Source organism: Malaclemys terrapin, chromosome 1, assembly GCF_027887155.1.
Source record: "Malaclemys terrapin pileata isolate rMalTer1 chromosome 1, rMalTer1.hap1, whole genome shotgun sequence".
Classification (NCBI taxonomy): Eukaryota; Metazoa; Chordata; order Testudines; family Emydidae; genus Malaclemys; species Malaclemys terrapin.
This window is the reverse complement of record NC_071505.1, coordinates 15,856,018-15,870,393: the sequence shown is the minus strand read 5'-3', so window position 1 is coordinate 15,870,393 and position 14,376 is coordinate 15,856,018. Positions and strand designations below refer to the sequence as shown.

Here is a 14,376-nt window from a genome sequence, read left to right as displayed (position 1 = left end):
CGATTTCTACCCGCCGATTCAGGCGGGTAGTGTAGACCTAGTCTCCATCTTTGCCACTGCTTCAAGATGTGGCCCTGAGCAAGTCCCTTACCTGTTTTCTGCCTCAATTAATTGAACAGGTAAAACTGGGATAAAGATGCTTCTCCACCTTTTTTAGATGTGGCATAGCCCCAACTTGTGGACCCTGCAGGTATCAGACGGGAAAGTTCTCCAAGTAAGACATTGAATCCAATCTCCTCCATTAAGTTGCTGATGGAACAGTTAAATGAAAGCCTTTTGCTAAAACCTGAGAGTCCCTGCTTGCTCAGGAATACTACATAAGGCTCTCTGAGATCTATGGGGAAGAAGTGCTATGAACACACAAATTTCCTTCTTGATGGCGGCAAAATCGACCTCCGCGGCTCCCCATCGACGGCGCTTACTCCCACCTCCGCTGGTGGAGTAAGAGCGTCGATTCGGGGATCGATTGTCGCGTCCCGACAAGACGCGATAATTCGATCCCCGAGAGATCGATTTCTACCCGCCGATTCAGGCGGGTAGTGTAGACCTAGTCTCCATCTCTGCCACTGCTTCAAGATGTGGCCCTGAGCAAGTCCCTTACCTGTTTTCTGCCTCAATTAATTGAACAGGTAAAACTGGGATAAAGATGCTTCTCCACCTTTTTTAGATGTGGCATAGCCCCAACTTGTGGACCCTGCAGGTATCAGACGGGAAATAGGCTAGAGAGAGACATGGAGACAGACTATTTTGGAGTTCTCCAAGTAAGACATTGAATCCAATCTCCTCCATTAAGTTGCTGATGGAACAGTTAAATGAAAGCCTTTTGCTAAAACCTGAGAGTCCCTGCTTGCTCAGGAATACTACATAAGGCTCTCTGAGATCTATGGGGAAGAAGTGCTATGGACACACAAATTTCCTTCTTGTCTGAGGCCTTAAATGTCAAGCCTAGAGCACATCTTTACAGCTGAGTTGAAAACCATGTAAATACAAACGGGATTTATAGAGCACATATCACTCATCAAGCAACATAACCAATGTAGAGCAATATTTTGCATGCTATTAGTTACCAGAGAGATATCTTGTAGCAAGACAGTTTGTAGCCATGGCGGTAACCAATTGACATTTATGAGAAGTCTTGTTTTACAAAGGATTTTCTTTGAGTTGAATGCCAGAGCTCCAATTGTGCCTAAGAAACAGGAATTAGTTAGCATTGTTGGTATTCAAAAGACATTCTGGTATAACTAGCAACACAGACAAAGCCTGCAGGGTTTTCAGTGATGTTTGTACATGCCTGGGGTGGTAAATCGTATGGGTTGGCGGTAACTGAAAAGAAAAGGTGCCTTTGACTAATATTGCCAATTATAAAGCTCACCTTTAGGAGTTTAATGTTGCAGAGTGCTCTGTGAAAGTGGAGAATGGGTGTGGTTTTAAGCCCATGGAATCCTGATAACACAGGTCTAAAGGCAAAGCTGTCCTTGGTTAACCCGTTGGGTTCAAGTATCCTGGTTGCTGTGGTTCTCTAAAAGAAGACCTCTGAACTTCAAGTCAGCTCTGCTATCTCCCATACAGAGAGCTGAGCTAGTCCTGGAGGAAGTGTCTGCTTTACAGGTATAAGACCTCGGACGCATTGTGAAGATTGCATCCCGGGAAGATTGTAGCTCGCTCTGGGAGATACTGGAGGATTCTGTTTTGGCAACACCTACAGCACTTGTCAGGGCACGAAATATTATTGAATTGGATAGAGAATCCTCTCAACACACAGAAATCTGCCTTGGCCTTAAGATAAGAATATTCTTAATACTGCATTACCCTTAAAAAGTCAACTTTGAAAGTGCTCCTATGAGGCTTTCCCTGCATGACTTTCGTTGACTTTAAAGGGAGCAGCCAAGCCACTGCCTTACTCCCTGAGAGTGTCTGTATAATACAGGACTGGAAGTTTCAAAAGCCCCCTACATGACTTAGGCACAAGTCCCACCGACAGCCAATAGGACTATTCACGTGTTTAAAGTTATGCATGTGTTTCAGTGCTTTGCTGACTCGGATTCTGAATGCCTAACAGTGCATAGAGATCTCACACTTTTGGTCATAGTGGCTTGCCCATAGGGGCACTCTGTAAAACTCCCGGCTGGCCATGGAGAAGCTTCCCTGAATCCATGGAAGTACTCTCATGCATTTAAGTGCAGCCACAGTCTACATGAGTTTGTAAGAGGCCTGGTCTACGCTTAAATTTTAGTGGTATAATTATGTCTGTGAATAGCTGTACTTGTATAAAGCACCTTTATATCAATATAGCTGTGTCCACATTGGGGGTGTAGTACCATTTTAATTATACCGGCGTAGGTAAACTGGTGCAACTCTCTAGTGTAGATAAGCGCAGGTGGGAAAGATCCAGGCCAAATTTATCCCCGGTGTAACGCCAGTGAATTCAGTAGAGTTACACCGTGGAAGAACTTGACCTGCCAGGCTTTAAACTATTTCAGCTATGGTTGAATCTTTCCTTTGATGCATCAACCTCTTCCTTGTAACTTGTAGAGAAGTTTTCCCTGGCACTGCTTGGTGGCCAAGCAAAGCATCGAAGACGGGGGGGGCAGATGTATGAAACATCTGGGCTGTCTCTCATAGTCTGTGCGGGACTAGCGGTCTCTCTTGTTCACTCCGCACCTTGGCCTCATTTTTCAGGCGGGAGCAATCCACTCTCTGTAGCTGAGTCAAAGCCGCGCTGTTCAGTGAAAGTTGGTAGGGTGTTATTTCTTCATCTCATGCAACTTTTTCTTTTCCTGGTGCCAGGGAAGGGAAACCAGGGAATGAAACCCTTTGCTGGGACAGAGCTTCGAGGGAGCATGCCTGCAGTGCTTTAGCGGCAGCTCTCAATGTTTGCCAAGCCTGTAAATGAAGGACCCTGAAACATACTTTCTTTCTCTCTTGCAGATGACGGAGGGCCGCCGATGTCAAGTGCACCTCCTCGATGACAGGAAGCTGGAACTTCTCGTGCAGGTAATAAATTATCTCCACTGATGGCAGCGTTTGCCACAGCTCTGAATTCTGGGCCATATGAAGTAAATTGGGCTTGTAGCAAGCTCCCTGCTATTCGGCTACTTTGTGCTGGGATCCTCTTGGATCTTGCAAGCTAAGCAGCATCAACCTGGGCCCGGACTTTAGAGAATGGGAGACATCCAGGGTGCTGCAGGAAGTGTTGGCAGTGATTCATTAGCTGGCACTCTTCACTCTGTGTCAGAGCACGACCAATGCTCCAAAATGGTGCTGGGACCATTGTCTTTTGGGTGGGATGGAAAACCAAAGTCCGGGCCGCTTGTGGTCCTTAATAATCCCATGACACCTTCTGAGGCATTAACCATCATGTCCTGGCCAAATTTCAGCTCCAGGAACAACATTCTACCTACCTAAAATTCCCTCTGCAGTGTCAATTGCACGCACACTGTTCTTCACTTCCTAAATCATCGCTGGGTGATGTTAAACTGCTGTCGGAGATGGCAGCGCTTCAGTCGTGGGTGAAGTGACCTGCACATATGTAGTTTGCATGTCAGTTTAGGTTTATAGTACATGCTTCAAGATAAAAGGCAACATATGGAAATGTAAGAGGTGATTTATCTTTGGAGGTATTTCAGAATATACCTATTGGGATTCATGAATATGCCTTAAACATGTGTGCAGTCCAACTAGAGCTATTTCATTCTTCTGATTGCTGGGATTTGAACTTACATCTCCCAGATATCTGTTTTAAATCTTTGGCTACTTTTTCTCCTTCCTCTGTACTATTGTAGAGTAACCACCCTGAGGTCCCTGTCAGGATCAGAGCTTTATTGTACACCACACCATACGAAGACATCACCCCTACCTCCCAAAATGTATACTCTGACCCCCAAACTAACTCCTGCAGCTTGATGAGAGATCACTCAGCAGTAGGTTGGAAATCTCTGGGCTAGCCTGCCTTAATTGCGTAAGACCTGTGAGGGCCCGCGGGAGGTAGGTTCTTAGTACAGATACTTCACTCTGTATGCTTGGGGATTCTGAAGGTACATCATCAGTCAGGACTGAGCTCCTCCTAGAAAAGCAGGAGTTGACAGTTCATGCCACATGTCATAGGAAAGGGAGCATTTCCTGACAGTCACGGTAAGGTCCCAGGTTTGACCTGTCACAGGGTGGCTGGCCCTTCGGGTCAAGGGGAGACTGCTACTGAAGCAGGCTGGCTCCTGCAGGAGGCCCTGGAGCACGGCATGACTCTCAGACAAACGGCCTGTGGAGTGGAATAGACAGATGGACGCCCCTGTAGAAGACCCTGGGCTCAGGGAAGGGATGATTGATGCGCTGTGCTAGTTTGATGTGGAAGAAGTACAGCTGAAATCCTGGGAAAGGGGCCTGACACAGACCCTGGGCATGGTGTCACTCCTTTCTGGGCTGAGGGGACAGGCCAGCAGCCTATAGGGTCTAGATCCTAATGCTAATGAAGTGATGTGATGTTACTAATAGAGCGTGTGTGCACCTACCTGCTGCAGTGACTCCTCCGCTTGCCAGGAACCCTCTGGGTCCTTCTGCTCACTGCCTACTGACTAAGGTCCTGGTCCCACAAGTCCTTGAGCAGGTCACGGGAGGCTGGGTGAGGTGATTGGCCTATAACAGTCATGTGAGTGGAGGAAGCGACACGTGGGCACATGGCCTCCACACTGAATGGGAATAAGCTTCCGTCCCCACCACCTCATACACCTGTCCTCTTGCCCAGAGTAATGAAATTGGCCGGGGGTGGGCTGAGAGTGGCAGGAATGTCTGAGGAAATCTGTACTTACCTTTGATCCTCCTCATGCAAATGAATGGCTGAAATACATGCCCCCTGCTTAGCCATGAACCCGTTACTCAGCAGGAATAATTCGGTAGCCATTCAGCACAGCTCTCATTAATACAGGGCTGGGTTCCCCTGCTCTTCCTTTCCTGTTTAGCACTATTTTACCTTTCACTTACATGTGTAATGCTCCCCACCTACACTGGGCAGGATCAGTACCTAAACGCATCATCTCTTTAAGGTACAGTAGCACACATAACAAGTTGATACCTGACAAGATATTCTTCATCTGCACACTCTTAATATCCAGGCATACAGGTGTATGGTGCTAGGATTTCCCTAATGTACATAGATCCACTAGCTCAGTTTGTAGAATTCATTCACTGACTAGAATGAATTCATTTCTAAAATGTAACGTATTTCCACTCATATGCCCATTTCTTGGACAGGAAGCTATACCACTGTATAGCTACAGAGAGCCAGAAACGGAACCAGACTTTCAAAAGTGTTCAGCACCCACAATTAGGAGTAGATCTTTCAAAAGAATCAAGCTGGTAGGAAAATGCCAATTATTTGCCACAGGAAATTTAAAAACATTATTGCTTTCATCAGAATTTCCCATGAAAATGTTAGTTAAAAAGTAATAATTAATGGAGATATCCCATCTCCTAGAACTGGAAGGGACCTTGCCAGGTCATTGAGTCCAGCCCCCTGCCTTCACTAGCAGACCAAGTACTTATTTTGCCCCAGATCCCCAAGTGGCCCCCTCAAGGATTGAACTCACAACCCTGGGTTTAGCAGGCCAATGCTCAAACCACTGAACTAACCCTCCCCCCATAGTTTCGCATTGAAAAATCAGAAACCAAAAAAGAAGTTCGTTTTTTTCAAAACCATTTTGGTGGTGGTGTTTTTTATAAATGTTTTCTGGTTTTTAATCCCCAAACTGGAAAAGTCTGACAAAAATGTTCCCAGTGCAAGCTGCTGGGTGCTAAGTTCTTATGAAACATCTGGCTATTTATTTAGGTGCCTAAATTGGGACCTGAGCTTTCTTGAAAATCAGAACCTGATTGCAGCTGCTGATCCCTCTGGAAATTCTGGCATGTCTCTCAGAGATCTCCAAAGGGTTAATAATAAGAATTAGAAAAATGACTTTCCTCTTACAAACGCTACAGCAGCACGAGAAGCAGGAAATGAAACTTCCCATAGCACTCAAATTAATGTCCGGCAGCTGATAAGCTTGGGGTGGGCAGGATGAGTGTTTGCTTTGCTATAGCAAACAGGGAGAAGATGAATGGGGTCTTTTGGAACCCGTTTGAATCACAGGAAATGCATTTCAGCACTGATTTGTAGGTGACTCTGGATAGTTGTTCAAAAATCGTAGGCAACAAAAAATAAAGGGTAACATTTTCAAACGCACCTAAAGGGATGTAGGTGTTCAGGAGCCTATATCCCACTGTCTTTCAATGAAAGTTGGGCTCCTAAGCACCGAAGTCACTTGTGAAATTGGGACTTGGGTTCCTAAATCACGTGGGGGTACATTTTTACAGCCTGCGGCGGCCCATGACAGCAAGCCGCCCAGCCGGGGTTGACAGGTGTGGATTTGCGGGCTTGTGCTAGCGCTCTAAAAAGAGCTCTGTAGACAGCACTTTGACATTGCGATTCAGGCTTGAGCTCAGGCTCGAGCTTGGGTTCTGAAGCCTAGGGAGGGGGTGGGCTTCAGAGCCCGAGTTCTAGCCCAATCCACACCTTTGAAGTGCTGTCTACACGGCTAGTTTTAGAGCACTAGCATAAGCCCCACACACCCAAGTCTTTCAACCTGAGCAAGTTGTGTAGACGAACCCTCAGGAGCCTCTAGAAATTTTACCCAGAGTCTCTAGATTAACAGACGTATATGAATATTGCAAACCGCTCTAATGCAGCACTGGTCACAATTTTAATAATTACAGCTCGAGGTATATTGCAGGAAAGTACACAGGAGTGTGCCGGGGAAGAACATTGATGGGTTTGCTGGGGCAGTATTGGCGACTCTGTTTATTTGCTTGCTTACCAGCAACATTTTGTTTACAAGAAAGTTTACGGAAGGAGAAACATGTGAATGTTCAGGAGGCCATCTTAAAACTTTTGGTGAATTGTGGAGTCATTGAATCAAAAAGCAGAAACACCACCATGTGACTGAAGTGATTGCCCACAGAGTTTGAACGGCAATGACCAATAATCATAACTTGATGCAAATAACACAGTAAATCATAGTAAATAGTTTGCTGGTGACCCATTGGCTGGGTTTGGGCCATGCAAAACCATCCATTGGATATTTTCAAATAACGTGCCAGCTTGTAAAGTGAGAAGTCTTATCATGGAAAATTAATGACTGAAAAAAGGGATTACATGTGCTTTATAACTGATCTTTGCAAGTAGTTCACCCATCTCTGTGAATAACACTTTGGGGCTTATATAGCCCTTTTCATCTGAGGATCTCAAAGTGTCTTCCACTTTAGTTCCAATTCTCTAACATTTTACTGATTATTTGGCTCATCATATTCATAAAGGGATGTAGAGAACAGGTTGTTTTTAGTTAGAGCAAGGAGCTGGGAAGCAGGGATCAATTATTGCCTCTTCCACTGACTTTCTTTGTAGACTTGGACAAGACTTCCCTTTACATTTATCTGTCTATAAAACGGGGGTAATATCACCTGTCTCACAGGGGTCTTGAGGCTTAATTGTTTGGGGCTAGATTGTGAGACCCTTACTCTGATTGAGTAGCACCTGACTCCTTCCTTAGTCCCGTTGTTTCCAGTGAGATTACTAAGGTACTCAGGTACTCAGTGTAAGTAAAGGAATCACAATCTGGCCCTTGTCATTTGGCAATTGCTTGGAGATCCTTGGATAAAAAAGGCCGTGTAAATTCTAAGTATTGCTATTATTTCATAGCTGAGCTGAAAGCTGTGTGTCCAATACAATGTTTAAATACAGTGCTCTCTGCATCATATTTAGGGTTTCTGGATGCCACTTGGAAGCAATATTTACTTCTGGGTAACCCTATGCCAGAGTTTAAACTGAGGATTAACTGCTATATATTTGCATCTGTTGAAAAAGACTCATCCACCCCAGCACTGGTACCTAGCAGCCTGAATGGCAATACTGTTGCCTTTAACCATGGTTAGGGCCCTACCAAATTCACGGCCATGAAAAACCGTGAAATCTAGTCTCCCCCCGTGAAATCTGGCCTTTTGTGTGCTTTTACCCTATACTATACAGACTTCACAGGGGAAACCAGCATTTCTCAAATTGGGGGTCTGACCCAAAAGGGAGTTACAGGGGGCTCACAAGGTTATTTTAGGGGCCCGTGATATTGCCACCCCTACTTCGTGCTGCCTTCAGAGCTGAGGAGCTGGAGAGTGGCGGCTGGTGCCCAGTTCTGAAGGCAGCACCCTGCCAGGTGCCCAGTTCTGAAGGCACTCCGGCCGGTCGGGAAGAGCGGGACCCCGGCCAGGCTCGCCGCCCTCCTCCCAGCACTCTGGCCGGCCGGGGAGAGCGGGGCTGCGGCCGGGCTCGCCGCCCTCCCCCTGGCGCTCCAGCCAGCCAGGAAGCGCGGGGCCACCCTCCCCCGGCACACTGGCTGGCCGGGGAGAGTGGGGCCGCGGCCGGGCTCTCCGCCCTCCTCCCGGCGCTCTGGCCGGCCGGGGAGAGCGGGGCTGCGGCCAGGCTCGCCACCCTCCCCCCGGCGCTCCGGCCAGCCGGGAAGCGCGGGGCTGCCCTCCCCCGGCGCTCTGGCCGGCCGGGGAGAGCGGGGCCGCGGCCGGGCTCAGCGCACTCCCTTGTCGCGCTCCCCACAGGGGGGCGGGGGGCGGCGGGAGGCTTTTTTGCCTGGGGCGGTGGTGCATTTCATTTCTAACCTCCCTCCACAGAAGTGTTAAGGGCAGAGACACGCACGGGCACGCACTCTCAAAGTGCCAACGTGTGTGCAAAAACTTCCCGCTCAACCCCTTTGCTCTTGCACCCTATCCTGTTCATCTGTGCACTGACTTTAGATTTGGAATCCACTGGGCTGGTGGGCTTGTCTATAAAGTGCCTAGCGCTTTTTGGTGCTAGATAAACAACAGCTACTTTCTAAGTACCCATTCAAAGCCAGCCCAAGTTGAAAAAGACTAAAAGTTGTGAGCCAATGGATGGGTGTTGGAGCCCACTGATGTGAGAGGTGGTTAGAGCTGATTTCCATGGGATGAATGTCCACATCACCAAGCTACCTCCACAGTCAGTAGTTCTAGCAGAGAGGGGCCCACGGTAGAGAGGGTGAAACTGAGCTAACTTTTCAATCACCAGACACTTCCTCCAGAACTAGACTCAGCCAGGCTCTGTGGATAAACAGAGGGCTTAAATCTCCAGGGCAGTGGATCTGCCATCTTCTGTGAGCATTAACTTCACTCACAGTGATAAGAGAGAGGAAAAAATGTCCAGCAAATGAAACTTCTCCCCAAAGGATGTTTGTGTGCTCTGTAATCCTCTCAGCATTGCCTCCTGGCCATGGAGTTCCAATTAAATGGGATTTGCCAGGGTGAGCTCATGATAGACTGTAGCATTGTGCTAATTTCTCAACAGGCAACAGTTTTGTCTGGGTCTGTAGGGGGGAAATTGGCAAAGGCTTTCACCAGACTGGTACCAGTTTGGACTGCACAAACCCACGAAGTCCCTGAGAATGTGACACCGGCCTTACTCAGGGCAGAATGTGTCTGACTGTGTATAGAGGCTTTCATGTGAGCGCTAAGAGCCTTGCAAACATCAGTTTCGCCTCACAGATGGGGTAAACTGAGTCACGGAATGGGTTAAGCGACTTGTCCAAAGTTTCATAGATAAAACAGAAATGGTTCCTAGTCTCTTTAAATTGAGTTTCACGCGTTTCCCCATGCACACCCATTTATTTCCCCCTTTTATGGTGTTATTCTACGTTCTAAGTCGAAGTGTCAGTGGCCCTTTAAAGGAACTGGCTTTGAGCCTGCTGCAACTTCAGCACCCTACTGCCTTGACCGTAAATGGGAAAGATGAGTCACAATAACTGTCCTCAGGCAGCAAAGCAATCACTACGAGTTCCTACAGCGTTCCCAGACCAGTGATTTACAGAGCCCAGAAGTCGGCCACCAGGGCCCACGCACGGGCGTGTGAGCTGAAAAATCTGAAAGCGAGAATGTGAGTATGGAATCCCCCTCCCCAGTGCATGGCGGCCACTGTCACATCCCCGCGCTCTAATGTCAGCACAGTGCTCTCCTGGGGCAATGATATATAGGGCTAAATTCTGACTCTGTGTTACAGCCAGGTCAGCCCTGGTGGGGGCTAAGATGCAAGGCCTGAGTGTCCTCTCTATCACGCAGGTGTAAATTGGGAGCGGCTCCGCTGAAGTCATGAGGGAGTCTGGGGAAGGAGAACAAGGCACATAGTCCCCAAGACGTGGTGCTGTGACTGGCCTCGCTGCCAAGGGCAGTGGCAGGTGAATTGCCTCAGGGATGTGTGAGGGGGAGAGCACTGACAAACACCCCGTACCAGTAGGGAATCAAGGGTAAACCCGGTAAACAGCGCTTACCCATTTCTCGTTTGGGGACTAGGGTAGTTAGGTTAGGTTAGTTTAGCCACCTCTTTTTTTTACTACTACATCACTGCTCCTTACTACTGCCATAGTATGTGCTTCTTCTGGGGCTGCTTCTAGGTGGTAGCAGTTGCACAGGGGGATGCAACCCTGATTACACCCCAAACCATCTGGCCACATCATCAGGTCGAGGGAGCTCTGCTAGATGTGCTCTCCCTCTCGCACACATGGCCCAATAGCATCAACATCCTCCTGCACAGCTGAGTTGTGGTAGAAAGAGGCTCCCTGAAATCTGTCTTCCAACCCCGCCCCAGGACACCTGCACAACGGTGACCAGAATGTGTCCCTAGCTGTTAACGCGGGCACCGTGTGTGCGGAAGCTCTAGCTACTCTTTACCAGTGGTTTATAGGTGATTTGTTTCTATCCCACCCATCTCACAACAGCAGTTGGGTTCCCATGCAGAATAAACCACAGTTAAAACACATTGAGCTCAGAGTCCAGTGTGCAAACAAACTGGACCAAAAAAATCTCCCACGAGCGTGGGCTGACCTGTTTGGAAATCCTGGCACTCAGCAGAAATTATTCAAACTGCCAAAGTTGAATTCGGTTCAGGATCCAGACCACCCGAACTTCTGGCCAGGCCCTGCATTGGTACAGTATTCAGGTCTGGAGAAGCAGCAAGAACATGAGTGCCAGTTCCCTATGTTGGTTTAATGTGTAAAATCTTTGCGGAAAACCCAAAGGACAGAAGGACAATCTGGGGTTTTGCTGTGGCCCGTTTTAGAGCTAGAAGGAGCCTGATTCTCTGCTCACCTACACCATTTGGATGTGGTGTAGCTCTGTTGATATCCGTAAGGAGTCCAGATTCACACCACAAGAACGGCAGTACTGGATGAGACAAGTTGTCCATCTAGCCCAGTATCCTGTCTGCCAACAGTGGCCAGTGCCAGAGGCTTCAGAGGGAATGAACAGAACATGGCAATTATTGAGTGATCCAGCCCCTGTCCTCCAGTCCCAGCTTCTGGCCATCACATCAGTGAGACCAGAATCAGGCCCAGTGGACATTTGGAAAATTTGAGCTAGATTGCTGAACACACACCACATTAAGGGTTGTTGGGGTCCATCGCTTTGGTTCATTCCAGTCCACTATGAAACCATACACCAGTGTGGAGTCACAGACCTGTGCAGTCACCCTAGACTGTAATGAAATGCAAACTGGACGAGTTTCATGTGATTTTAAGTTTCGTTGTGGAATATTTTGCATGACTCTATTGTGAAACCAAACTGGGGACAAGATTCTGTTCTGCATCCTTCAAGCTATCTGAAGAGGTGTTCAAAGGGGCTTCTCGGCCACTGGAGCCTGCTCCCCACCAACTGAGTTAGACACAATTCTTCCTGGGAGCTCCCAGGGTCCTTGCATCAGGGCAGTCTCTACTACCTTTGACGAGCTTGCAGCATACTCCTGGCTTTGCACCTAGCCACCTCTATGCCACTCCCTTGCCCCTTCTTTCCTTTCAGACACCTTCACAATGAGGGGGTACTAGCAGGGATTGATCTCTTTAATGGCATCAGTAGCACCAGGGAAGGGTGAGGAATTTTTGCACCCTCTTGCTCCGTTTTGTACCAGTGCAAGGCCAGTATTCAGTTTAGGAGAAGCAGCAAGAACATCAGTGCGAGTTTCCTAAGCTGGTTTAATGTGTAAAATCTTTGGAGAAAACCCAAAAGGCAGAAGGACAGCCATGAAATGGCTGAACTTTAGGATCTTGCTGGTATTTTGAAGTCGAGCTTTGAAAATCTAAAGAGAAAGCTCTGGAGGATTTTGAAATGCAGCCGTATGAACAGAAAGAGGGTCAGAGTCATCTTAAAGGGAGAGAAATGAAGCCACACGACAGAATGTTAGAATACAAAAGCTATGCAAAGACCGAGACTGCTGAGTGCTGAACTAGTGGCGCAGACAGCAGGGGACCCTGTACTGGGTGGCTCGGTGGGGCTGAGATAGAAGGGAGAAGAATGACAGAAGGGCAAATGAAGTGGAATAACTTGAGGGCAGAATGAAGCTGCAGCTGGAATGGAACAATTCAAAGGGAAACCAAAGCAATGAGGAAGGCGAATAGGGAGCCAAGGACCGACGCAAGGGCAGAAGTGAAAAATGGGATCGAGCAATTCAGATGATAAGTGGCTGGGAGGGTACAAAGGCAGCCTGAAGTGCGTGTGGCAAGGAGACAGGCAAGCGCAGCCATTCAGAGAGAAATGAAGCGGTTGCGAAGATAAAGCTGACAGGGTGCTTGGGGAGGGGAGGGAATAGAAAAGAGAACCTCTTGGGGGAAATCTCTGACAGGGCTCAGGGTCTCTGGGCCACATCCTCAGCTGGTGTGAATTGGCCTCACTACAGTGAAGCCAGTGGAACTAGGACCCTCCCTGCCCCAGAGAGCGCACACTCCGAGGCCAGAAACAGACAAACCAAGGTTAGGGAAAGATGAACAAGATGGGTCGCACAGCTGGCATAAAAAGGGTTTGCTGTGTAAGCATCATGGCAGAAATGGGTAAGAGGGACATAAGTGTGGACAGGTAGATTAGAAAAGGGTGTAACATGTGAGGCACAGAGCCACGGTAGTAGATGAGCTGGGGACACACGAGTGGAGACTACCAGAAGAGCCATACAAACTATCTGTGTGCTTACAAAGGTCATGCCAGGCAGGCAGCTGTAGAAAAATGAAACCCACTAAGACTAAGAAATGTTAGGCTAGTAATTAATGAAACCCGGCAGGGGTAACTTGATTGCTCCAGACTTGTTGCTGAACTGCCAGGGGGAGGACATGGGGATGGGAGGAGAATTAGCAGAAGGAGGAATTACTGGTGGCAGAGGACAATAACCCTTGGGGGACCAAGTGACCCTGAAAAATGAGTCCGCTAGTTTATGGCTGACCTTGCAGCAGAGAGAAATGGACAACAAAGACCCATTTGTGTCTTAGAACGTTAACTGGAGGGGGTCAGACGCACAGGGACCAGACTTTCCTTGCATTTCAATATTACACATTCCCAATTTTCCAAGCTGTAGGCTTTTTTTAATGCAGCAGCTACTTAAACCGAGATGGAGAACCAGTCCCTGTGTGTGTTAGCCTTGTCCTGTTTTGACATATGGCTGCTATAAGTGAGCACTGCATGCATTTCGGATGACACGATCATAATTCTATAAGGTTTAGGAGCTATGGAGAGTGGTCCCATATAGATAACCGCTGAGTCTCATAACAATAAATATGTCAGGGGACAACAATCATTCTGTTCCTTGGGAATGAAATGAAGATGTGGTTTCAAAGGTCCCTCATAATCAATATCCCCATTATTAGTTGTCCACAATTAATTGCATTCTAAATAATATAGCCTTGGTGCTATCTGTGAGCTCTTGTAGGGCAGATAAGCTGGAGGAATATTTTTTTATTCATACTATATATGTAAGGGATGGTATATTATTTAGAGCTGGTCAAATAATGGAGAAAAATATTCTGTGGATTTTGTTGTTGTTTATTGTTGAAATTTTCCAACCGGCCTCACTACTGGGCAAAAATGGAAGTCTCTGGGATTTCCCTAACCTGGTTGTGTTTCTGATTTGCAAAACTAAAAGCATGGGGTGGTTGGGCAATAGAGACCCTTTTATCCTAAACTCATAGCGTTGGGGAAAGCAGAGGATTTGCGATTCATCTAGCTGCCAAAATCATGTTGCGTTTCAGCTAGTTAACATGCCATTTGCACGCACAAAGTTGACTTTAATAATTACCTGCCCAACACCTAATGGATACTCTTACATAGGAGAGAAAACAGCTTGGCTCATGATTGGTTGGAAACACTCATATGATGAGTCAGGAATTTTCTATTGTTGCTCCCCGGCTCAGCTGCAGATGAGCTCATTGAAACTGTTGTTCATGCCTGAGCTAACTTGATAGTATATGACAATGGCTCTTAAATATTTTATTATTATGGGCTGAACGCTTTTCAAGATACAGGGCA

The 14,376-nt window shown here is 47.4% G+C and overlaps 1 protein-coding gene across 3 annotated transcripts in view; it reads left to right on the top strand.

Moving 5' to 3' along the window:
• The window catches only part of FRMD4A (FERM domain containing 4A), a 300,489-nt gene that overhangs the window by 114,356 nt on the left and 171,757 nt on the right, over positions 1–14,376 (top strand). For all 3 annotated transcript variants that reach the window (XM_054016783.1, XM_054016776.1, XM_054016793.1), the window contains exon 2: positions 2,929–2,994. In XM_054016783.1, the coding sequence (XP_053872758.1) occupies positions 2,929–2,994 (66 nt within the window). The remainder of the gene's footprint in view (positions 1–2,928; positions 2,995–14,376) is intronic.